Source organism: Lissotriton vulgaris, chromosome 8 (genome assembly GCF_964263255.1).
Source record: "Lissotriton vulgaris chromosome 8, aLisVul1.2, whole genome shotgun sequence".
Lineage (NCBI taxonomy): Eukaryota > Metazoa > Chordata > Amphibia > Caudata > Salamandridae > Lissotriton > Lissotriton vulgaris.
The window spans coordinates 359,706,263-359,726,947 of record NC_141696.1 but is presented as its reverse complement, the minus strand read 5'-3'; the positions used below and the strand labels follow the sequence as shown (position 1 = coordinate 359,726,947).

The following is a 20,685-nucleotide window of genomic DNA, read 5'->3' as shown; positions in this document are numbered from 1 at the left end:
TCATAACAGATATACAAAGAAACGAAGATATTACAGGAGTCTGCTTTGGTGACATGCGGATGAAGCTGGCGGCATACACAGATGACATCCTGGTGGTTACGGAAAACCAAGAGACTTCCATCGAGGCTCTCATGAACACCATAGCTCATTCTGGGTACAAATTAAACAGGGACTAATCGGAGCTTAAGCCCCTAAACATCCTTGGAACAAGAGACCTGCTGGGAAACACCGGTCTCTCTTGGCAGACCGGCTTTATTAAGTATCTAGGTATTGAATTTGGCTGCTCCCTTCTCGAGACCCTTCACCGCAACGAGTTAAACACGCTAGAATAAATTAAATCACAACTAGACAGCTGGTCACCCTGCTTCATAACTTGGTGAGGAAGGGTCGAGATCATTAAAATGATGATTTTCCCTCTAGTAAACTACCTCATCACAATGCTACCTCTCACCCTGACCCAGGACTTCCATCACAAATTAGACATTATACTATCTAAATTCCTTTGGAAAGGGAAAAAGGCCAGGATTAGCATAAAAAAAACTTCGTCTTGATAAATCGCTGGGAGGGGTCAACCTGGCGGACTTCAAATTATGAATAACAACCAAGCGTAACCGCTTGCCCTCCGTGCACTGTTGCTGGTCCCTGTTGGGAATTAGTAACCAAAGCTAAACAAAAATATTTCAAAGCATTCCACAAAATGTTCAATTTTGATTTTGATCAATGTTTTTTACTGAAAGTTGATAATCCATCCGAACATTATTATAATTCATAATATCCAGTGTGCATGTACGTTACATTCCTTTAGAAATCCAATATTTTTTTCAATAAATGCTCAGATGCCCAATGCATTTCGGGCCCCACGGCCCTTCGTCAGGGGCTGCATCTGAAAAACATTCAATAATACATTCACTACACTAATCAGATCTTCAATGACATGGGTTACAGTCTATAGCATCCTCATAACATATACAATTTGATCTCATACATTGGTTATATGTGAACAAAAAATCTTGACCACCTGGTTTATGTGTATGGTGAACAGAAGGGAAAACGAAATAGTAACAAAATTATACTCGTGGACTGGATACACAGCGCAACACTCACTTATGCGTGAAAACCCATAGTGTTCAACAAATGAAGAAAAACGTCCAAGTTATGCCAAGATGTCTCTTGATGAACTAGCCCCCTGGCTGTAAATAAACGAGACTGGTGACTCCCCTGTGACAGCAATGGAATGACAAGCATTTACAATGCAACGGTCTCTGCATTGCAAAAGTTAGAGCTATTAGCATTGTAAATGAACGCGACTTTAAGGTCTCGACATTGTAAATGTCAAGGTCTTTTATTTATGTTTTAAAAACCAAAACATAAATAAAAGTCATTGTCATTTACAATGCCAATAGCTCAAAGTCGCGTAATGTGTATGGCAAACTACAGTAGCCTCCTGACGAGTGCCCTTTCACTTAATTTTTTACAAATGAAAGCCCTGGCACTTTTTTTTTTACAAATTAAGCACGGGTGTTGTCTCCATGTGTGCATGGCACTGGTGGTGTCCGTGTGTGCATGGGAGTGGTGGTGTCCGTGTGTGCATGACAGTGGTGGTGTCCGTGTGTGCATGGCAGTGGTGGTGTCCGTGTGTGCATGGCAGTGGTGGTGTCCGTGTGTGCATGGCAGTGGTGGTGTCCGTGTGTGCATGGCAGTGGTGGTGTCCGTGTGTGCATGGGAGTGGTGGTGTCCGTGTGTGCATGGGAGTGGTGGTGTCCGTGTGTGCATGGGAGTGGTGGTGTCTGTGTGTGCAGCGCGTTCTAGCCGAGACCTAAAAAGGACAAATAATAGTGCACATGCATACACATAGCACAGTATAACGCGGTCCAGGCGCTGCGATGCCATGTCAACGGCAGATTGTGCGCTACACAAATGCCAATGCAAAAAATACATAAGAGCAGAGCGCGAGGGCACCAGCTTTTCATGCAAGGTGTCTGGTGGAGGCAGAGTTTTCATTGTACTTATCATCTGCACAGATGTATCACTCACGGTAATGTGTTAAAGCGTTTTCTATGTAAAGTGCCCATCCGCGATATAGTAAGCTGTCCCTATAGGCTTCGACTAGTAATTGTTTTTAAGATTGTATATTGATGTTTTTGTTTCGTTTTCTGTCTTTTCCTTGCTCCCGCCTGCTCCAGTTATGACAATCCCACCTTCTGCTGCTGCTGCTGGCAGAGACCGCTCAGAAACAAGTAAAGAGAGAAACACAGGCACCATCCCGGAGGCCCCTCTATTTTATAGAAATGCAGATAATAAAAAAAAACTCCTTTCTACCAAAAGGAAGGAAGCGGGGTCAAAACCATTAGGGGTGTGGGAGAGAGGGAGGTGTGGGAAAGGACCCGGACTTCCCTGGAAGGCTGCCAAAGCTACTAAAAATAGCCAAATCACACAGACTGCTAGTGAAATACGGACACAGAGAGCAGCAGGGAGGGCTTCCAGAGGGGGCGGGCCTGGGAGGGTGAGGTCACCGAGGAGGCTGGGCATCCAGGGCGCCGGGGCACATTTAAAAGGACAGAAGAGGTTTCACACAGTCGCTTCCGCTATTCAAATGAATGCCTTCTTCTGCGGATGGCGGGAGGCGACTGTGTGGTCAGTTTACACATCTATCGTCTTTCTATTAGCGAAGCACGCTTGTTTGCCGTGTTTATGAATCGCTATGGTATAACCGCGCAATAACCTACAAAGGGAAACCGCTACATAACGACCTATGGATCAGAAAAGTTATCTTCTTCCCGTACCAGCTACTCGGTAATTCTTACCCCTTTTCCTTCAGGGAGCTACAACTCATCTATGATTTAGACTTGCCAGAGTTCTACAACTTTTTGAGTATTAAAACAGCGATTTCTAAGGGAAAACTGTCCACAAATCCCCCCTCTCTTTCGAAATACTTAGCCAATCTCAATAAACTTGGCCACCAGGTCTCTTGGCTGTATACATTACTACAGCCACGACAGTCTAACCTCAACAAACACATAACTCAGTTCTGCGAATCTCACTTCAATCTCAGATGTGGATTGGTCCAAAACCTGGGAGTCAACCACGAAACACAAAATAAGCCCTACACTTTCCCAGATGAAGTTTTGGCTTCTCCATAATGCTTTCTGGACCATGGCGCGCCTCTTTTCATACAAAATTAGAGATAATCCAATTTGTTGGAACTGCAACAACAAAGACTGGGACTTGGAACACCTATTACTGCAATGTGTATGTGTGGCACCCTTCTGGGACAAGGTCTTCGCCTTTCTCTCAAATATCTTCACCTTCTCTCCGACTAGAGAGCTTTCCACCGTAGTTTTCCGCTTTTTAAGACACGACTTTCAGATAATGATAGGGCCCTACTAGACCTACTTCTCACTGCCGCTGTTAAAACAGTTCTTAACAACTGGAAGGACACCCACAAATCCTCCTTCAAATGCTGGTTGAACTGGGTTACTCCCCTAAGAGGGGCTGATAACATTTCAATTCAAAATACTCCATGGCGTCCTCCTCATAGACAAATGTGGGCTTCTCTTGACGACTACTTCATTAGGCACAAACCCCCTTGAAGTGCCCACCTATTCCTCCGTTCCACCCCCCCACAGTCACATACAATCTTGATTGATTCTAAATTACTTGCCCTTATTCTCTCTCTGTCATACCGACAAGCCCAGCTCTTTTAATGAATATGATCACCTGCAGGCACCATTCCTAGGTGGATACTACTGATGCAATACACATGTGTTGATGCTACCTTTGCTATGTACTAATGCTGCTCTACCTAAGCATTGTATAGATGCTGTCATGCTTTTCATTTCTTTGTCTCCTGCTTACTCCTAATTTTCACTCTGTATCCCTAGATTCCACTATAACCCAAATTAGTTTTTCTGGTGATTTATACAGCTGACCATCATTTTTATGTACCCATCATTACCTTATATGCTTGCTTTATTTATGTACATGTTTTGTATTCTTTTTGGAAACAGCCAATAAAAACATTTGAATATGAAAAACTGTACACATATTTCTGAACATATCGAAACTTGGAAACCATAAATAAAGCACAATTCTTTATGATTCTGAAGTGTGATTGTGATAAGTTGGCCTGATATATGATGCTCACTAGTTCTAGTGATCACCTTGTATCAGTCCAAACAACCCTTATGGTGATTGGTTGTCAGTCAACATTTTAGACCAGCTATCCTAATGGTAGCATGGACAAAGCAGTCTTATGCTAAACTCTTTTGGCATGTGAAGCCAGCTGTTTTACCACATATAACCCCTTGAATACCAAATGAAAGGACACCACACAGTTAGTTATGAAAATAAACAAGATATTTATTAACTAACAAACACCTCTGAACTCTTTATGAGATCAGAGGGCTAAGCACATGACAAGACTCTTAAGAAAAATACGTTTAAGTTGCACAAGTTACAATGTTGCCCTAGGGGCGCAACAAACCATATACTAAGTAAATGGTATAAGGATGTCTATAGAAGGAATGGAGCTGTCCAGAGGCTGTAGGATCGCTGGGACTACACTATCCTAACTTTAGGTAAGTAATAGGAGGCCCACGGAACGCTTGTGCAGAGTTTGAACTCACACGCGAGATGCGTAACAACGTCTATTGACAGTACAGTTCAAGAAAAAGGTGAGTACGGACAATCCTGACTAGTTAGGAATAAAACGACTGTGAAACTGGACACTAGGAGTCAATCTACCCTTGAGCACCGAAATGCTCTTGTTACCTCACCCGCGGGCTGCGGTTGCATAGGTGCGAAGTAGTGTCGGGTTTCTGCTTTGAAGTCTATGGAGCCTGAAAGAAAAGATGCTGCAGGCGACCAGGAGGAAGATGTCCAGTGTGATCCAAGGGTGGATCAGGAATACTGAAGACCTGAAAGCAGAGGGGACAATGTTCAAAGTCACTAGCCAGTGACTGGAGTGGAACCAGAGGCTGTTGTCGCAATCAGGTGAAGAGTGGACGCTTGACTCTGCAGCCACGTGGACCAGGTGGTGTCTTCGACGACCAGGATGGAGGCACGAGCTGTGCCACGCAGGCTCTCGCTGTCGGCGGTGTTGGATCCGGATTTGGAGTCAACAGGCCTTGACAAAGGCATCCCACGCGGTGAGTGGAAAAGACATCTGGTGCTGACCAGGAGGGTCCGGGATGCCTCTCTTTTGGAAGGAAGCAAGGGCAAGTCTGGAGCAACCAGACCAGCGGGGTTGATGTCGTGGATCGTCGTCTAGGAGGCCACTAGCCAGCCGGCAAGTGACCAGACAACGAGTCGAGCAGCAAAAAGGCAGAAAGGCCCCACGCAGATCTCGTGGATGCTGGAGGGCTGGTCTTCGGTGCAGGAGCTGCTCGGGGGTGGGGCTTCTCAATCCCCAAAGCACTTCGTCGAGGTTACCTCTGAAGTCGTGCTGAAAGCGAAGTGCAGTTTCTCCAAGATGGCCGGTCCCACGTGTTTCGTCACACCCACGGATCTCAGCTGAGCTGCAGATGTAGGTAGAGGTCGGAGAGGTCTGGGAATCCGGATCTCGTCGGGCTCCTAAGTCTGGATCCTCGAGGGAAGATGACAAAGTGAAGACGCTGGACGCTGATGGTGCCTGCTTGTGCAGGGTGGACACTCCTTGCCCACAAGGGAGATTTCTTCAGTCTTCTGTGTAGAAAGTCGAAGTCCAGAGTTTCTTCTTGTAGAGTTTCAGTTAAAGATTAATCTGATTTGGAATGGGACCAGCTCCTACCTTTATCCTGCTAAAGGGGGCTGCACTATCACTAGGTCCCACCCATGGGTGGGACCAGGAAGGGGGGTGGTTACGCCCCCTATCCTTTGTTCGGTCTCGCGCCAGAGCTGAGCTGGAGTGCCCCAGCAACTGGTTTGAACCGGTGTATGCACAGGGCACCTTGTGTGCCCCAGGCATGTCTCATTCCTTTCAGCCCTGTCCTACCTAATACACAAAATCCTGTCTGGGGTGGTGCTAGCACCTCCCAAGGCTGGAAACCCTTTGTCCAAGCCTCCCTCGCTGGAAGGACTCCCAGCAGCAGGAGGTCAGACTTGTGTCTGTGGTGGCAGCATCCATTTTGTGATGCTGAGGCTCGAGTTCACTTTAACCGGGGTTCAGAGTTACATACATGTCGTGTCCCTCTAAAAAGGGTGGAATGCTACCCATGTCGCCAGAACTGGCGAGGGGGTAGTATTCCAATTTGTATGACACCTTACTCGACATGTTTTAATTATGCTATGCCAAAGTTAGCAATAACCGCGAGGATTATAATGCACTTAAGAGTATATGGTATAGCGTTATCATGGAAACCGCTAAAGGACTTGGTTCCGAAAGCTGTAGACAGGCTCAGCTCATGCCAGAGCACTATCTCACATAATTCCAAGCACTCTGCCTCCAGGATTGTTAAGGCCTGCCATAGGAGTGACTTATAGGAGGATATGTGTCCATGTTAGAGTTAGATATAGGTATACTATATCTAAAGCAAAGGGTGTTTACACCACCTTGCCCCAGCTGATTGACCAGCCAGTTGTGTCAGATTTGGATGGCCAGCCAGGGGTGGCATAATACATGCTGCAGCCCCTGGTATGCCTAGGGTGCACCTATGCCCTGGGTACCTAAGGTACACTGTACAGGGGCTGATAAGGTGACTCAGTATCCAATTAGATATGTACCTAGAGTACATGGAATCCATTTTACAGAGAGAGCAGTGGGCCTGGGGTCCTGAATAGCAGGGCCCCGGTCAACTAAGTCGAAAAACCAGCTAAACACCAGGTAAAAAAGTTGGGGGCAACCATAGTCGGATATCCACCTTCCTACAGTGATAAAAACAAATATTTTAATAGGATCAAAGCAAATCGATACACTAGGAGATGCCGATTCCCATGTATTATCACTGTATAATTTCATCAGTAAAACTGTATGTCTGTGCAAATGTAATGGTAATTTCAAGGTTAAAACACATTGATAAAATCAATAACTCTCATGTAGGCAAGACCTATTGCCTTTGCCAACGCTGGTTATATATCACATGCAGGGCAGACCACTGCCAAGATAATGGCAAATTTTAAATAGTGTTTAATGTGAACAGGAAAGGATACCAAAATTCAGAGTTCGCCTTAAATTTGTTTGAAAGTCCATTATGACCACAAGCTCAATCATATTCTGATGTTTTAATAATCTTGCCGATCATATGGTTTTCAAATATAAAAGTTAAAATGTAAAGAGTTTCCCAACTGTCTATACTAGAAGACCTTTTGATTGAAAACCTTAGATTTTACTTTCGGCTTGTAACGAAAAAATTAATTTTGCCCTCTCCTTGACTCTTTAGCCTTTTCTGGTGAACTTTCATCCTTAATTTTTGATACTAAGGTTTGTAGCCTTAAAGAATTAATCCAGAGCGTTCATAGAAGAAACAGGTTAAAATCCTCCATAGTTCATGTTTTTCTTTGTGTCTGGATGCAACACTAAGTATGTGACTTAAATATTGCACAGTTTTGACTTATAGCTCAGCAAGAATTGTAACCACCATTGTCGCCAGACTGATAATTTTAGAAAACTGTTGTCTTAATACAACTCAAGAGGTACTAAAGTAGGTATCCTGTTCTGGCCAGAATTTTTTTGTGTGTGGCTTGAAACACTCACTTTCGCTGTGTTGTCATTTGGATGCTTTCAGTTTTGTATTATAAAGCAGTTTGTAGAATATGCCGCCGGTTTTCATGAATTTTTTTTTTTTACATTTTGTAGTCCTCTCTTCACTGTGTACCTTTAATGAAAAGTGTTACTGGTTGACTAATTTGAACCATTTAGGGTCTTTGACCCATTATGTGCACTTGAAGTTCTCACACCTATTCTTTATATGTATGTGTTTTTTAGTAGAGAATGGAGAATATGATCCACAAACTGTAAGAGCAGGAAGCAGATACAGTCACGTACAAGAGGTCCAGGAGCGACTTAATTTTCTTAGGTATGATTTATACTATTGTGGAATATAATATATAAATTCTTGAGGGGCAAGAATGAAACAAAATTGACAATGATCTTTACATTGGGTTGTTTTTGTTTGTTACTGTTGCTTTTCAGGCAATTTGTTTTAAATATCATACATTTGAAAGATACAAATTTATTGTATGTAGCAAAGATCAGTCAATGTTAATAGAGGTAGTTAATAGATTAATCTAGAATCCAAAATATATTATTCTAACGGATACTCACTTCTAAAGATTCCTTAAGTCAACCTTGCACCAGACGAGAGACTGGATCAGGATTTTATTGAAACCATTTCACTTCACTGGCACTAAGAGGTGCTTAGTGATGTCCTAGTCTGCAACCCAGAAGTGCACAAGAAGTGACGGACTGCGTTTGCATCTCGAAGTTGCTTCGGTCAGGTTAGTAACTTTTTTTCTATGTGTCAAAAAATGTGGGATCGAGAGCCATTGGTGTGTTTTCTCATCAGTGTTCAAGTTTTTTGTGTGAAATCTTAGATTTTCTGTTGATATCTCCTGCAAAATCATTAGGATTTCAGTCCTTTTGTATTGTTTGGTGACTGATGCTTGTATGGGATACACGCACAACGTGTTTGTTTGTATTTACAGCGCAAGGCAGGTTGTTTGTGTGTTCGCCGCTTTTTCATGAACCCGAAGACTCTTAGGAAAAAGGAAAATAAATTGATGGGGCTTCTTTGACGTATCGGTTGAGGCCCAGGCATAGAAAATGCTCCAGCTTTAAAGCCATCTACAGCTCTCCTAATTAGTGTTGTAAAAGGCATAAGAAGTGAGCACAGCAATCCATTAATCATGATTTACAAAGCATGGCTAATCACCCAAACGGGTATCCAGGCACCTGCAGGCCCCTGAGGCTTATTTGAACAGCCAGGTCTTGAGGGCTAGTCGGGATTCTGGAAGTGGGGTGATGGCCTGAAGGTGCGTGCGGAGGCTCTTCCAGGTCTTTGCTGCAATGTGGGAGAATGAGCGTCCTCCACTTCTGCTTTGGTAGATGCAGTGAATATGAGGAAGTGAAAGAGAGGCGGAGCATAGTCTTCTGCATGGTTGGTGGAAGTTCAGGCAGTGGTTAATGTAGGTGGGTCCTTAGTTGTGCAGAACTTTGTGTGAGTGGGTCAGCAACTTCAATTATTGGCCCCACTTCTCTACGACGAGCCAGTGGAGTTTCTGAGGTGGGATGTGATGTGGATCTGTCGGGGAAGGCTGAGCATACATCTTGATGCGGGGTTCTGTATGGTCTGAAGTCTCTGTAGGAGGTGTATGGCGATGCGTATATGGAGGGCACTGCTGTAGTCCAGTCAACTGGTGATGAGGGCTTGTGTCACGGTGCGTCTCGTATATAGTGGTAGCCACTTGAAGATCTTACGTAGCATGTACAGAGTGAGGAAGCGGGCAGAGGAGACGTCGTTGGTCCGTGATTTCATGATGAGCTTGTTAGTGTGGGTCCTGAGGTTTCTGGCATGGTTGGAGGGAGTGCGTGTGGGTCCTAGGTCTGATGGCCACCAGGAGTTGTTCCATGTGCTGCTGTTGCAAAACATCAGTACTTCCTTCTTGTATATGTTCCGCTGCGGGCAGTTGTTTTTCATCCAGTTAGTGACCTTTGTCATTCACCTGTGGAAGTTGGTTCTGGTGGTGGTGGGGTTGTTGGTGAATGTGAGAGAGTTGGGTGTTGTCTGTGTCAGAAATTATGTTGTGACTGTGGGATCTGACGAAGTTGGACACTGGGGTCATATATGCTTTGAAGAGCGTGGGGGCGGAGGAATGAGGCCTGGTGACACAGCATATACATAAGCTCCAGCTTTACAAGCAGTGTTGAACATGAAAATTCATTTGTCACTCATCCCACCACTTTGTTTGCAAGCCAGAATAAACTAGAAAGTTCAGTTGCTAAGAATGTTTGACCAATAATGAAATAAATGTGATTCCATGTAGGTCACAACAGTATAATCCTTTACATTGAGACCTGTATCGTCTATACATACATAGAAGATATCTTTTGCATATTTGAATACGAACATTCACTAGGCTTGTTCTATCTATGCATTGTTGAATAAGATGAATTTTTTAACAGAAGGATGAGTGTGGAAGTATGACGGAGTACACAGGCTTGTTAAACTATATTTCAGATGGAAGCATAAATTGTTTTATACAAAAAATATATAAATGTATGTTTGGGATAATGTATTTATTTATGTATATTGGTTCTGTTTTTGCATCTCCAGCTTTTTTTTATATCAATACATTGTTTTAATATGATCTGGGTTGCAGTATTTACACTTGTTTGTCCATACTTTTACCAGGTGCCTAAGTGTCTATATATATAATTGTGGTCGATGGAATGATCAGTCCATGTGAGTTCTGTGACATGGTTGTATTTGAGGTGGTTGATATAGTTAAGAATTGGGTCCAGCGTGGGTCCAGTGGTGTGTGTAGGGTCGTTGACGATCTGTGTCAATCCAAGGCTGCTCATACTGTTGAGGCGGTGTGTGGTACTTTTGTCCTTGGGGGTCGTCAATATGGAAATGTAGGTCTCGGAGCAAGATGTAGTCCTTGGAGTTGAAGGCTAGGTGTGCAGGGAAGTCTGCAATGGTGTTGCAGAAGCTGGAGCGTCGACCTTGTGGTCTGTATGTGAGGGTGCCTCTGATGGTGCTCTTGTTGTCCCATGTGGAGCTTGATGTTGAGATGTCCCATGGGGGTGGTGGTGGTACACTGTATGGTCTCTTTGTGTATGATCATTGATCCTCGTCCCGACTTGTTGATGCGGTCCTGGTGAGTGATTTTATATCCGTCGGGGATCGCTGTGGCAGTGTCTGGGGCAGATGTGGGGTTGAGCCAGCTCTCAGAGAGAAAGACTAAGTCTGCTGCAAGGGTGACGATGAAGTCCCATAATTCAGTGAAATGCTTGCATAGTGAGCATGTGTTGAGATGAGTGCATGCAAGTTGGTGTTTTAGTTTAGGTGGTGTGTGTCGTGTTCTTGGGATGGAGTTGGTCAGTAGCAGTGTAGTGGCAGTGGGTGCAAGTCCTACCGTGGAGCGTCGGTCCTACCCAGCTGCCATGTGGGAATCTTGTACCAAAGGGTCCTGCAAGCAGTCTGTCGTAATTACACCTTTCCTTTTCTTTCTGTCAGCCCTCCCTATGGTTACACCTATTTTATCTCCGACATTGGCAGAACATGCCTCCCATCCTGGCCAAAGAGGAGCACTCTTTGATGGATAAGGGGCAACATGAAGAGCCCCAAGAAAGAATAGCTGTAATACGTGCCACTCCCAAAACTACTGAGTGCCAAAAAAGAACGGTAGGCTAAAACTTATTTTGGACCGTAGATAAGTCAACCGCTTTCTTTGGAAGGACAAATTGAAGATGCTGGCTGTGGTTCAGGTCCTCTCTGTCCTGGATCCTGAGTATTGGAGGGTTTACTTATACCTGCAGGATGCATACTTTAATGTGCCCATCCTGTAGTCCGCAGGCTGTTTCTCTGCTTTGTTGGATATTAAAGGATCACTTTCAGTTCACTAACCTGACCTTTGACCTCGCCTTAACTCCTAGAGAGTTTATAAAGGTGATCACAGTGGTCGCAGGCCATCTGGGCAGATTGAAAGTACACATATTTCTGTATTTTAACAACTGGACTATTGAACGCACACATATTTCTGTATTTTAACAACTGGACTATCAAACACAAGTTTTTTTAGTCAGTTACAGACCAGCACCCTAGCACTGTACATGAATGAGCCAAAACCCCAGTACTGAGGATTCTCTTTTCTACCGGAACTGGTGGTGTTTGAAGTGTTACGCTCTTGCACGGAGTCTGGGGCATTCAGGATATAATCCTATTGTTTGTAGCTTGGTACTGTGTTCAGTCCTGGATGGTTCCAATTCTTCTTTGTCTCCTGGCTTAATTTGTTCTGCTGGTGATACATCACACGCCACCTCTGGAGAGAAACCTCTGCCTTCAATAGGCTCAGTACTCAGACAGCATCACTTGGCCGATTTGCCGTGGCGGAAGCCATTTGGGAGGGAAAACAGTTAAACATTATTTCAGTTTATATTCCACCAACCCTGGGAGGGGACGCACTGCAGACTTTGGAACGACTCATACGAACATAAGTAACTTACCTGTAAACTGTGGTTCTCCAGTATTGGTGTCTTTCATAGATTCACATGCTTGAATATTCCCCGTCGTCGAAGTGGGAGTCCCACGTTACATAAAATAGCAGTAATATATGCATATATAAATAAAAAAAATTACCATAATTATATATATATACATATGCATACATAAAATACAGTAAAGTATCCAAAAAACTCAAAAGTACCATAGAACAGAATAGGCCCATAGAAAGCCTAAGGGAGAAACTCAACTTAGTAACATATCAGTGTCATTATGTTTTGGTCCACATTCCAGCCAATCAGGCTGTAGCTCCCTCTAGAACCTTCTCCTCAGAAGCCCAAGTCCTCAGATTTTCTACCGCCGTCGTATGAAGGGAGTCTCCCTGAGCTCTGCTCAGTTTTCAACTTACTTAGCTGTTTTTTCTTCTCAAAAGGTCTTCTTAAAGGAAATCTTTTTTCAGACCTTGTCCATCATGTGGAAAATTGCGTCTCTTTCATGAAGATCCACACAGTAAATGTATTTACTGCCTCTACCCGGACCATGAAGTGAAGACCTGTAAGTACTGTCGTACTTTTCCACCTAAAACTTTAAGGGACAGAGAGGCCTGTCTCCTTCTGTGGCTTCAGAAGTTGAAGACAACAGACACTGTGGTCACGGAGGATGAGAGTGTCTCTTCTTTTCAGTCAAAGACCTCTCAAAAGCGTGGGTCGGAGTCAGAGATGCCTTCTCCTTTTCTTAAGAAAAAGAGACTTGTTGAAATCTCTAAAGTTGTCTCCCCACAGGATTTACCTCCAATTGCGCCTACGAGACCTGGCTCTCTGGCGTCATTGTCCAAAGCCATGCCTTCTTCCTCAAAAACGGGTACTGGCTCGTCGACTGGCTCATCGACGCTTCCGCCGTCGTCAACGACGAAATCCGTGGATGCGGTCTCCACGTCGACGACGACTTGTTCAATATCTTCAAGAACTACGTCGACGACATCACACGAGGTGAGGCCCATTACCTCGTCGACGGCTATAAAATCCACCTCGTCGACGATGAAACCTCAGTCAATGCGCCATTCGTCGACACACTCCTCGTCGTCGACCAAGATTACAGCATCGTCGACGGGCCGTTGCCCGTCGACAGGACCTGCCTCGTCGACGACTACTTCGTCGACTGCCTTACCGTTGACGACAACTTCGTCGACGGTTACCACCTCGTCGACGGTCCACCCTTCGTCGACGAGCAGGTCTATTCCCTTGTCGACGGCGAACAAAATCTTTGTCGACGAAGACTAAATCACATCCGTCAACGGATTCTTTGCCTGTGGACACAGTGCATACGCCTCAACCGGTTTTTGACTCTTCCACCACCACGTCGACGGGCACGGCTACCACCTTCACAGTGGTCAATGCTTCCACGTTGAAACGAGTACCTCTAATACAATTGAGTCCTATAAAGAGTGGTTCTACTCTTCCTGACAAATTATTTCAGTCTGCGGAGGAGGACTCCAATGATAATTCAGAGCTGGATAATACCTTTGGACAAGCGACTAGTCCATCCGAGCTACACATCAAGTGCCAGGATTATGATGAGGAGGAAGAGAACGTCGAAGATGGGACAGATCTATTTCCTGTAGATAGGTCAGAAGCACCTATGTCAGAACAAACGACACAGATACCACTGTCTTTGGTAATGAATCTGCAGCACATGCTGGACGATTATAACCGCAGATTTCCACCGTCTAGGCCTGTTTCTCCAGTGCCGCAACCTCCGCAACCATAAGCCTCTGCACCAGTTCTGTCAAGGTCACCGGTGCGTACCCAGCATGATACAGACAATGGGGATCCAGACCTTCACAATAAGGATCCGAATGATGATGACGACAATGCCCTTCAAGAGTGGGATGATTACAGGGCTCACACACCTTCAACCCCACCAACGTCGCCATTAGCTCCGCCTCCTGTGGACATTGGCAGCTTCCACAACTTGATGATCCGCGCTGCTAAGAAATTTCATCTCACTCTAGACGTCCAACAGACTGACTGTTTTCTCTACGATTTTAAAGACCTACCTCAAAGGCAAGCTCACACTATTCCAATAATCGACCACTTTTGGAATGAAGGTCTCAAATTGATGGAGCGACCGAATTCGATCCCGGCTGTCCTGCCAAGACTCGATAGATAAAAAATATAAGGCGCCAGCAGATTCTCCAACATGCTTAGTGTCTCAACCAAAGGCGGATTCCGTCATTACTCAGGCAGGCCAAAAAAGGTCTCGCAATCCTTCAACACCTCTTACTTCTCCTCCAGATCAGGAAGGCCGAAAGCTGGATTCCATAGGAAAAAAGTTACCACCATGGCAGCCACCACTGTAAGAGCAGCTAATTCCTTGGCTATTCTTGGGCGGTATGACCGCCAAATGTGGTCCGAGATTGCACCGTTGCTCCCACATCTTCCGGATGCTATCCGCACAGAAGCACAAGCCATCATTCAGGAGGGTGAAAAGATCTCCTCAGAGATCATTGACTGCGCCATTGATATCTCCTCTACTGGGTTTAGACAGTTGGCGGGAGCTGCTGTTTTAAGGCGTCAAGGCTGGTTAAAATCAACAGCATTTCGCCCTGAAGTTCAAGCTAAAGTCCTCGATCTACCTTATGATGGTGAATCGCTCTTCGGCAAACATGTTGATGAGGTCCTCGAATCGATCAAAAAAGATACAGATACGGCTAAGTCGTTAGGATCTCTCCAATATAGAAAACGGCCTTTTTGAGCAGCACGTGGTAGAGGTGGCAACTCTTCCACTTTTCGTGGATCAAACCAATATCGCTCCTACAATGACAACCGGCAAAGACAAACTTACCAGTCCCAGAATCAACAGACCTCCTCCAGACCATACCAAAGAAAAACCACCTACAGAGGTGGTTCAAATACAAAGAAACAGTGACAGTCCCAGCGTCAATTTCCCACCGACTATAAGAATTGGAGGTCGAATCTCAAATTACATCTTGAATTGGTCCAACATTACTTCCGATCAATGGGTCCTAGATAGGATTTCAAAAGGACATACCTTGGAGTTCGCAAAATTTCCTCCCAATCGCCCACCTACTGTGCCGATTCACCCCAGGTACAGAACGTATCTTCGTTTTACAGTCGGACACCTACACTTCCAATTCAGAGTCCTGCCGTTCGGCCTCCATTCAGCACCGAGGGTCTTTACCAAGATCATGGCCCCGGTAGCTGCTTTCCTGCGCCTACAAGGCATCCAATTTTATCCATGCCTGGACGATTGTCTCATAAAGGCTCCGAACCTCCAACTGGCAATCCAGCACACTCAGTCTTGCATCTCCCTTTTTCGAAACTTGGGCCTTTCCATCAATGGCCAGAAGTCACACTTTCGCCCGTCAGTGGCGAGATTTTCTAGGAGCCTCACTAGATTCTCAGCTGGCAAAGGTTTTTGTTTCCCAGGAGAGACAAGACCGCATGGTCAAGATGGTACGATTCCTGCAGTCAAAACTGTACGTTTCAGTCCGGATGTTGAAATCATTCCTAGGCATGGCTTCCTCGGCCATACAGTTGATTCCCCACTGCAGGCTACATATGAGGGTCGTGCAAGAGGAATTAGACAAGCAGTGGAAACAGATCTCAGGATCATTCAACAACAGGATCCTTCTCACGCCCCGCATTCAGATGGCACTGGAGTGGTGGGCTCACCCTCCGAACATATCCATGGGTAGGTCTTTTCAAGACGCTACTCCGACACTGATGCTTACAACCGATGCGTCCCTGGAGGGCTGGGGAGCGCATCTCAAAGGACTGTCAGTAAAAGGAAAGTGGACTGCAATCCAACGCACTTGGCATATAAACCGCCTAGAGCTTCTTGCGATCTTCCTTGCCCTGAAATCTTTTCAACGGATAGTACACGGCCAATCTCTGCTGGTGAGGACAGACAACACCACCAGCATGCATTACCTAAACAAACAGGGCGGCACAAGGTCCCTTCTGCTTTCCCAACAAGCACAGGAGATATGGAAATGGGCGATTCGTCATCAAATTCATCTTACAGCCATCCATGTGCTGGGTGTTTCCAATGTTCTGGTGGATTCACTCAGCAGGTCTCTCTCTGACAACCACGAGTGGGAACTCAACCAACCAACTCTCGAGTTCATTTTCCGTCAGTGGGGCCAGCCGCAAATGGATCTCTTTGTGACTGCCACCAACAGGAAATGCCAACGCTTTGCAAGTCTTCATCCCCACAGAGAGTCGAGCGGAAATGCATTTTCGATCAGCTGGTTGAACGAATTCAGCTACGCTTTCCCTCCGCTTCCTCTGATTCCGCGCCTGTTGCACAGGATGAGCCTTCAACCCTGCCATTTCCTCCTGATCGCACCCAAGTGGCCGCGACGCCCATGGTTCTCGCACCTGCTCTTGTTTTCCAAGAACGAGCCAATATCGCTTCATCCTCTGCCTCACCTCCTCACGATGCAGCAAGGGCAGATTTGCCATCCAGATCCGGCATACCTCCAGCTCCATGCCTGGAACCTGAACACAATGAATTTGCGCGTCTAACCATCGACGCTGATCGCAGAGGTGTTAGCGCACTCCCACGCTCCATCCACCATTAAAACCTAACAGTTGAAGTGAATGAATGAATGGTTATTTGTATCGCGCAAAAGAACTTAGCACCCAAGGGCATCAAGGCACTATCAGATGGAAACGACAGAGACATAACCTGAGGTAGAATATCAAAAAAGAGTGGAAACGCTCAGAGTATCAGAATTAGTAAACTAGGGAGAACAGCCATGTTTTTATAAGTTTGCGAAAAATTGTCGGGGATGGTTGTCTGGCAATATCCGGCAGGAGCGAATTCCATAGTTTGGGGGCCAACAAGGAGAATTCTCTACCGGCCCATCTCACCTTGTTAACCCTCGGAACTATGAGCAGATTTTTCGAGGCAGACCTAAGGCATCTGCTGGGACTGTAGGGTGTCAGTAGGGATTTAACCCCTTCTGGGCCTGATCCAAAGAGCGCACTGTGGGCAAAACAAAGAATCTTAAATGATATTCTCGCCTGAATAGGCAACCAATGCAGTTCTCTTCTAGCCGCCGTCGCTGACGATCGCCTAGGCAGATTCAGAACTAGCCTGGCGGCCGCATTCTGGGTTACCTGAAGTCTTGGGATCGCTTTCTTATTTATACCTCCATAGAGAGCGTTACAATAGTAGATCCTGGACAATACCAGGGCGACCGTAGATTGTTTACGCGCCTCAGGGGAAAGGAAAGGGGCGATCTTCTTTAGAGTCCGAATGATGGTACAGCAGGTGCCAACCGTTTTGTTAACCTGTAGGTCAAATGACAGGGTAGGGTCTATAGTTAAGCCTAGATTCTTGGCGAATTTGGCCGGACGAGGACATTCGCCCAAGGAGGTAGGCCACCACTCCTCACTCCACAGATCTTGATTCCCACTAAAGACCAGGACCTCTGTCTTCTCACCATTGAGCTTGAGAAAGTTCCTGATCATCCATGATGATACTGCTTGATTTTTACAGCACAGTCTTGCCCCGATCTGCGTATCGTCGGCGTAGGATAACACCTGATATCCAAAGGCTCTTATTATTTTTCCCTGTGGGACCCCGCATTGCACCGCCTGGGTAGGGGACATATAGTTGCCAAGTTTCACTCTTTGCTGTCTCTGGTGCAAAAAAGAGGACATGAGGCTCAGGGCACTACCTTCGACCACTATCCCCCTCAGTGTGTCCACCAGAATAGAGGGGGATAGGGTATCAAAGGCTGCTGTTAGATCCAGCAGGACCAACAGAGTGGTCTGGCCTTTATCCACCTCAGATCTAATATTATTCACCACGACCGTAAGGGCATTCTCTGGCTATGGGCCGAGCGAAATCCATGTTGAGAGGAGTCCAAACGGTTCTCCCTCTCCAAAAAATGCTGTCAGATGCCGATTTAAATGGGCTTCAAGAATTTTTGCAGGTGCTTGTAATAAAGAAATCGGCCGGAAGTTTTTCAGCACCTCAGGGTTCAGGGAAGCCTTCTTCAAAAGGGGTTTGACCACAGCGAGTTTCCACACTTGAGGGAAAATTCCCTCCGTGATAGCGCTATTTAGGATCTCAAGAAGAGACGGTAGTAGGGTACTTCTGCAGGCCTTTAGGATTTTCAAAGGACAAGGGTCCAAGGGGGAACAGGATTTGGTGGCATCTAAGATGCGATTTAGCTCTTCCCAAGATAACTCTGGAAATTTCAAAAAGAGGGAAGTAGAGCTGGGTACCCCATCTATATTCATGTCAGCAAACTGCACTATAGGAGCCTGGGAATCGGCTTCACTATTCAATTTTTGGTTAAGCATTCCCAATGAAGAGGAAGCGTTTCTGTGTCTGGTGCCATACCAAAGCCTTGGATCCAATGACCGCCAAACCAGAACAGATTCTGCCTTTCTTCCTATCCCTTGCAAAGTCAGGACTTTCTCACTCCACTCTTAAGGTGTTTTTAGCAGCACTTTCCCGCTTCCGTCATGATGGTTCCACCTCACTGTATTCATCTAGAATCATCCAACAGTTTTTCAAAGGCCTCTTCTGTATGTTTCCACCCATTTGTCGTCCTCCACCTGCTTGGCGCCTAAATCTGGTTTTGTCTCCGCTCCTCCTACCTCCTTTCGAGCCCATCCACTCAGCAAGCTTTAAATTCCTCACGTGGAAAGTTGCTCTATTGCTCACCTTGACGTCATCTAGGCGTGTCTGTGACATTCAGGCATTCACAATTCAGCCTCCTTTTCTCCAGTTCTCCAAGGAGGCTGTTACGCTACGTACTAATCCTAAATTTATTCCGAAAGTCCCTAGTGATTTCCATCTCAATGAACCGGTCATTTTAAAGACTATCTTTCCCGATCCACAAACCCCTGCAGAACGTTCATTACATTCCCTGGATTTGAAACGTTGTCTCAAGTTTTACATTCAGCGCACTGCATCCTTCAGGAAATCGGGATCAATTATTCGTGGCCTATGGCCCGATCTGCAAAGGACAACCTGTTACCAAACAGACTATTACTAGGTGGATTTCTTCTACCATTACTTTTTGTCATCAACGGGCTGGCAAGCCTCTTCCGGCTCCAGTACGTGCTCATTCAACTAGAGCTGTCTCAGCTTCTACCGCCCTCTTTGCGGGGGTACCTCTGCGGCACATTTGCAGAGCTGCTACGTGGTCGAGCAGCCATACTTTTACGAAGCACTACTGTCTGCAATCAACAGACGCCGCAGATGCAGCAGTAGGACAAGCGGTGCTGCGGAATCTTTTCTATTAAAGGTGAGCCTCTGTTGCTACCCGCCTCCAGTCATAAAGGTTTTTTCTCTTGGGTATTGATATATTACATATTTAGGATATGTTCTTGTATGCTTGAAGTTTAGTGTTACCTTTATGACGATTTACTGCTTTCTACTCTTATTCAAGCATGTGAATCTATGAAAGACACCCCTAATACTGGAGAAGAACATAAGTTACTTACCTGTAAACTGTGGTTCTCCAGTATTGGTGTCTTTCATAGAATCACATGCGACCCTCCCTTCTTCCCCTCAGAGGCTCTCTTCTCCTCAGGCACTTTTGGTTATTTGTGCTACGAAAATCTGAGGACTTGGGCTTCTGAGGAGAAGGTTCTAGAGGGAGCTACAGCCTGATTGGCTGGAATGTGGACCAAAACATAATGATACTGATATGTTACTAAGTTGAGTTTCTCCCTTAGGCTTTCTATGGGCCTATTCTGTTCTATGGTACTTTTGAGTTTTTTGGATACTTTACTGTATTTTATGTATGTATATGTATGTATATGTATGTATGTATGTATGTATGTATGTATATATATATATATATATATATATATATATATATGTGTGTGTGTGTATATATATATATATAATTATGGTAACTGTTTTATTTATATATGCATATATTACTGCTATTTCATGTACCGTGGGACTCCCACTTCGACGACGGGGAATATTCAAGCATGTGAATCTATGAAAGACACCAATACTGGAGAACCACAGTTTACAGGTAAGTTACTTATGTTCGTATGAGTCGTTCCAAAGTCTGCAGTGCGTCCCCTCCCAGGGTTGGTGGAATATAAACTGAAATAATGTTTAACTGTTTTCCCTCCCAAATGGCTTCCGCCACGGCAAATCGGCCAAGTGGATCAGCCCACGTCTTCGTGCATGTAAGTGCAACACTTTTCCGGACTAGGATACCGGTTCCTCTGGAACCGGAAGTAAATCCTGTGTGTACGAGTAGTTTGTAACCCCCTCGGTGCAGTGCTTGACATGTGTTGCCCATCAAGTGCGTTTCTTGGAGGAGAACTAGGTCAGGAGCATGGCGCTTAAGGTATTGCATCACTATTCCCCTTTTCACTTTACTACCTAGGCCATTGACATTCCATGTCATAATGGAGAGCGTCTTAGTCAGGGGGGTGTCATGGTGGCTCAAAGAAAGGAACATATTTACAGAATACGGGCTGATGGGCCTCCTGATGGCCTCCAGAGCCAGCGTCTAAAGTGAACCGGCCGGGGA

The 20,685-nt window shown here is 45.4% G+C and overlaps 1 protein-coding gene across 4 annotated transcripts in view; it reads left to right on the top strand.

Moving 5' to 3' along the window:
• The window catches only part of USP9X (ubiquitin specific peptidase 9 X-linked), a 1,749,911-nt gene that overhangs the window by 611,493 nt on the left and 1,117,733 nt on the right, over positions 1-20,685 (top strand). For 3 of the 4 annotated variants that reach the window (XM_086934125.1, XM_086934124.1, XM_086934126.1), the window contains one exon: positions 7,901-7,991. In XM_086934125.1, the coding sequence (XP_086790251.1) occupies positions 7,901-7,991 (91 nt within the window). The remainder of the gene's footprint in view (positions 1-7,900; positions 7,992-20,685) is intronic. The other variant, XM_086934127.1, reaches the window with a different exon arrangement.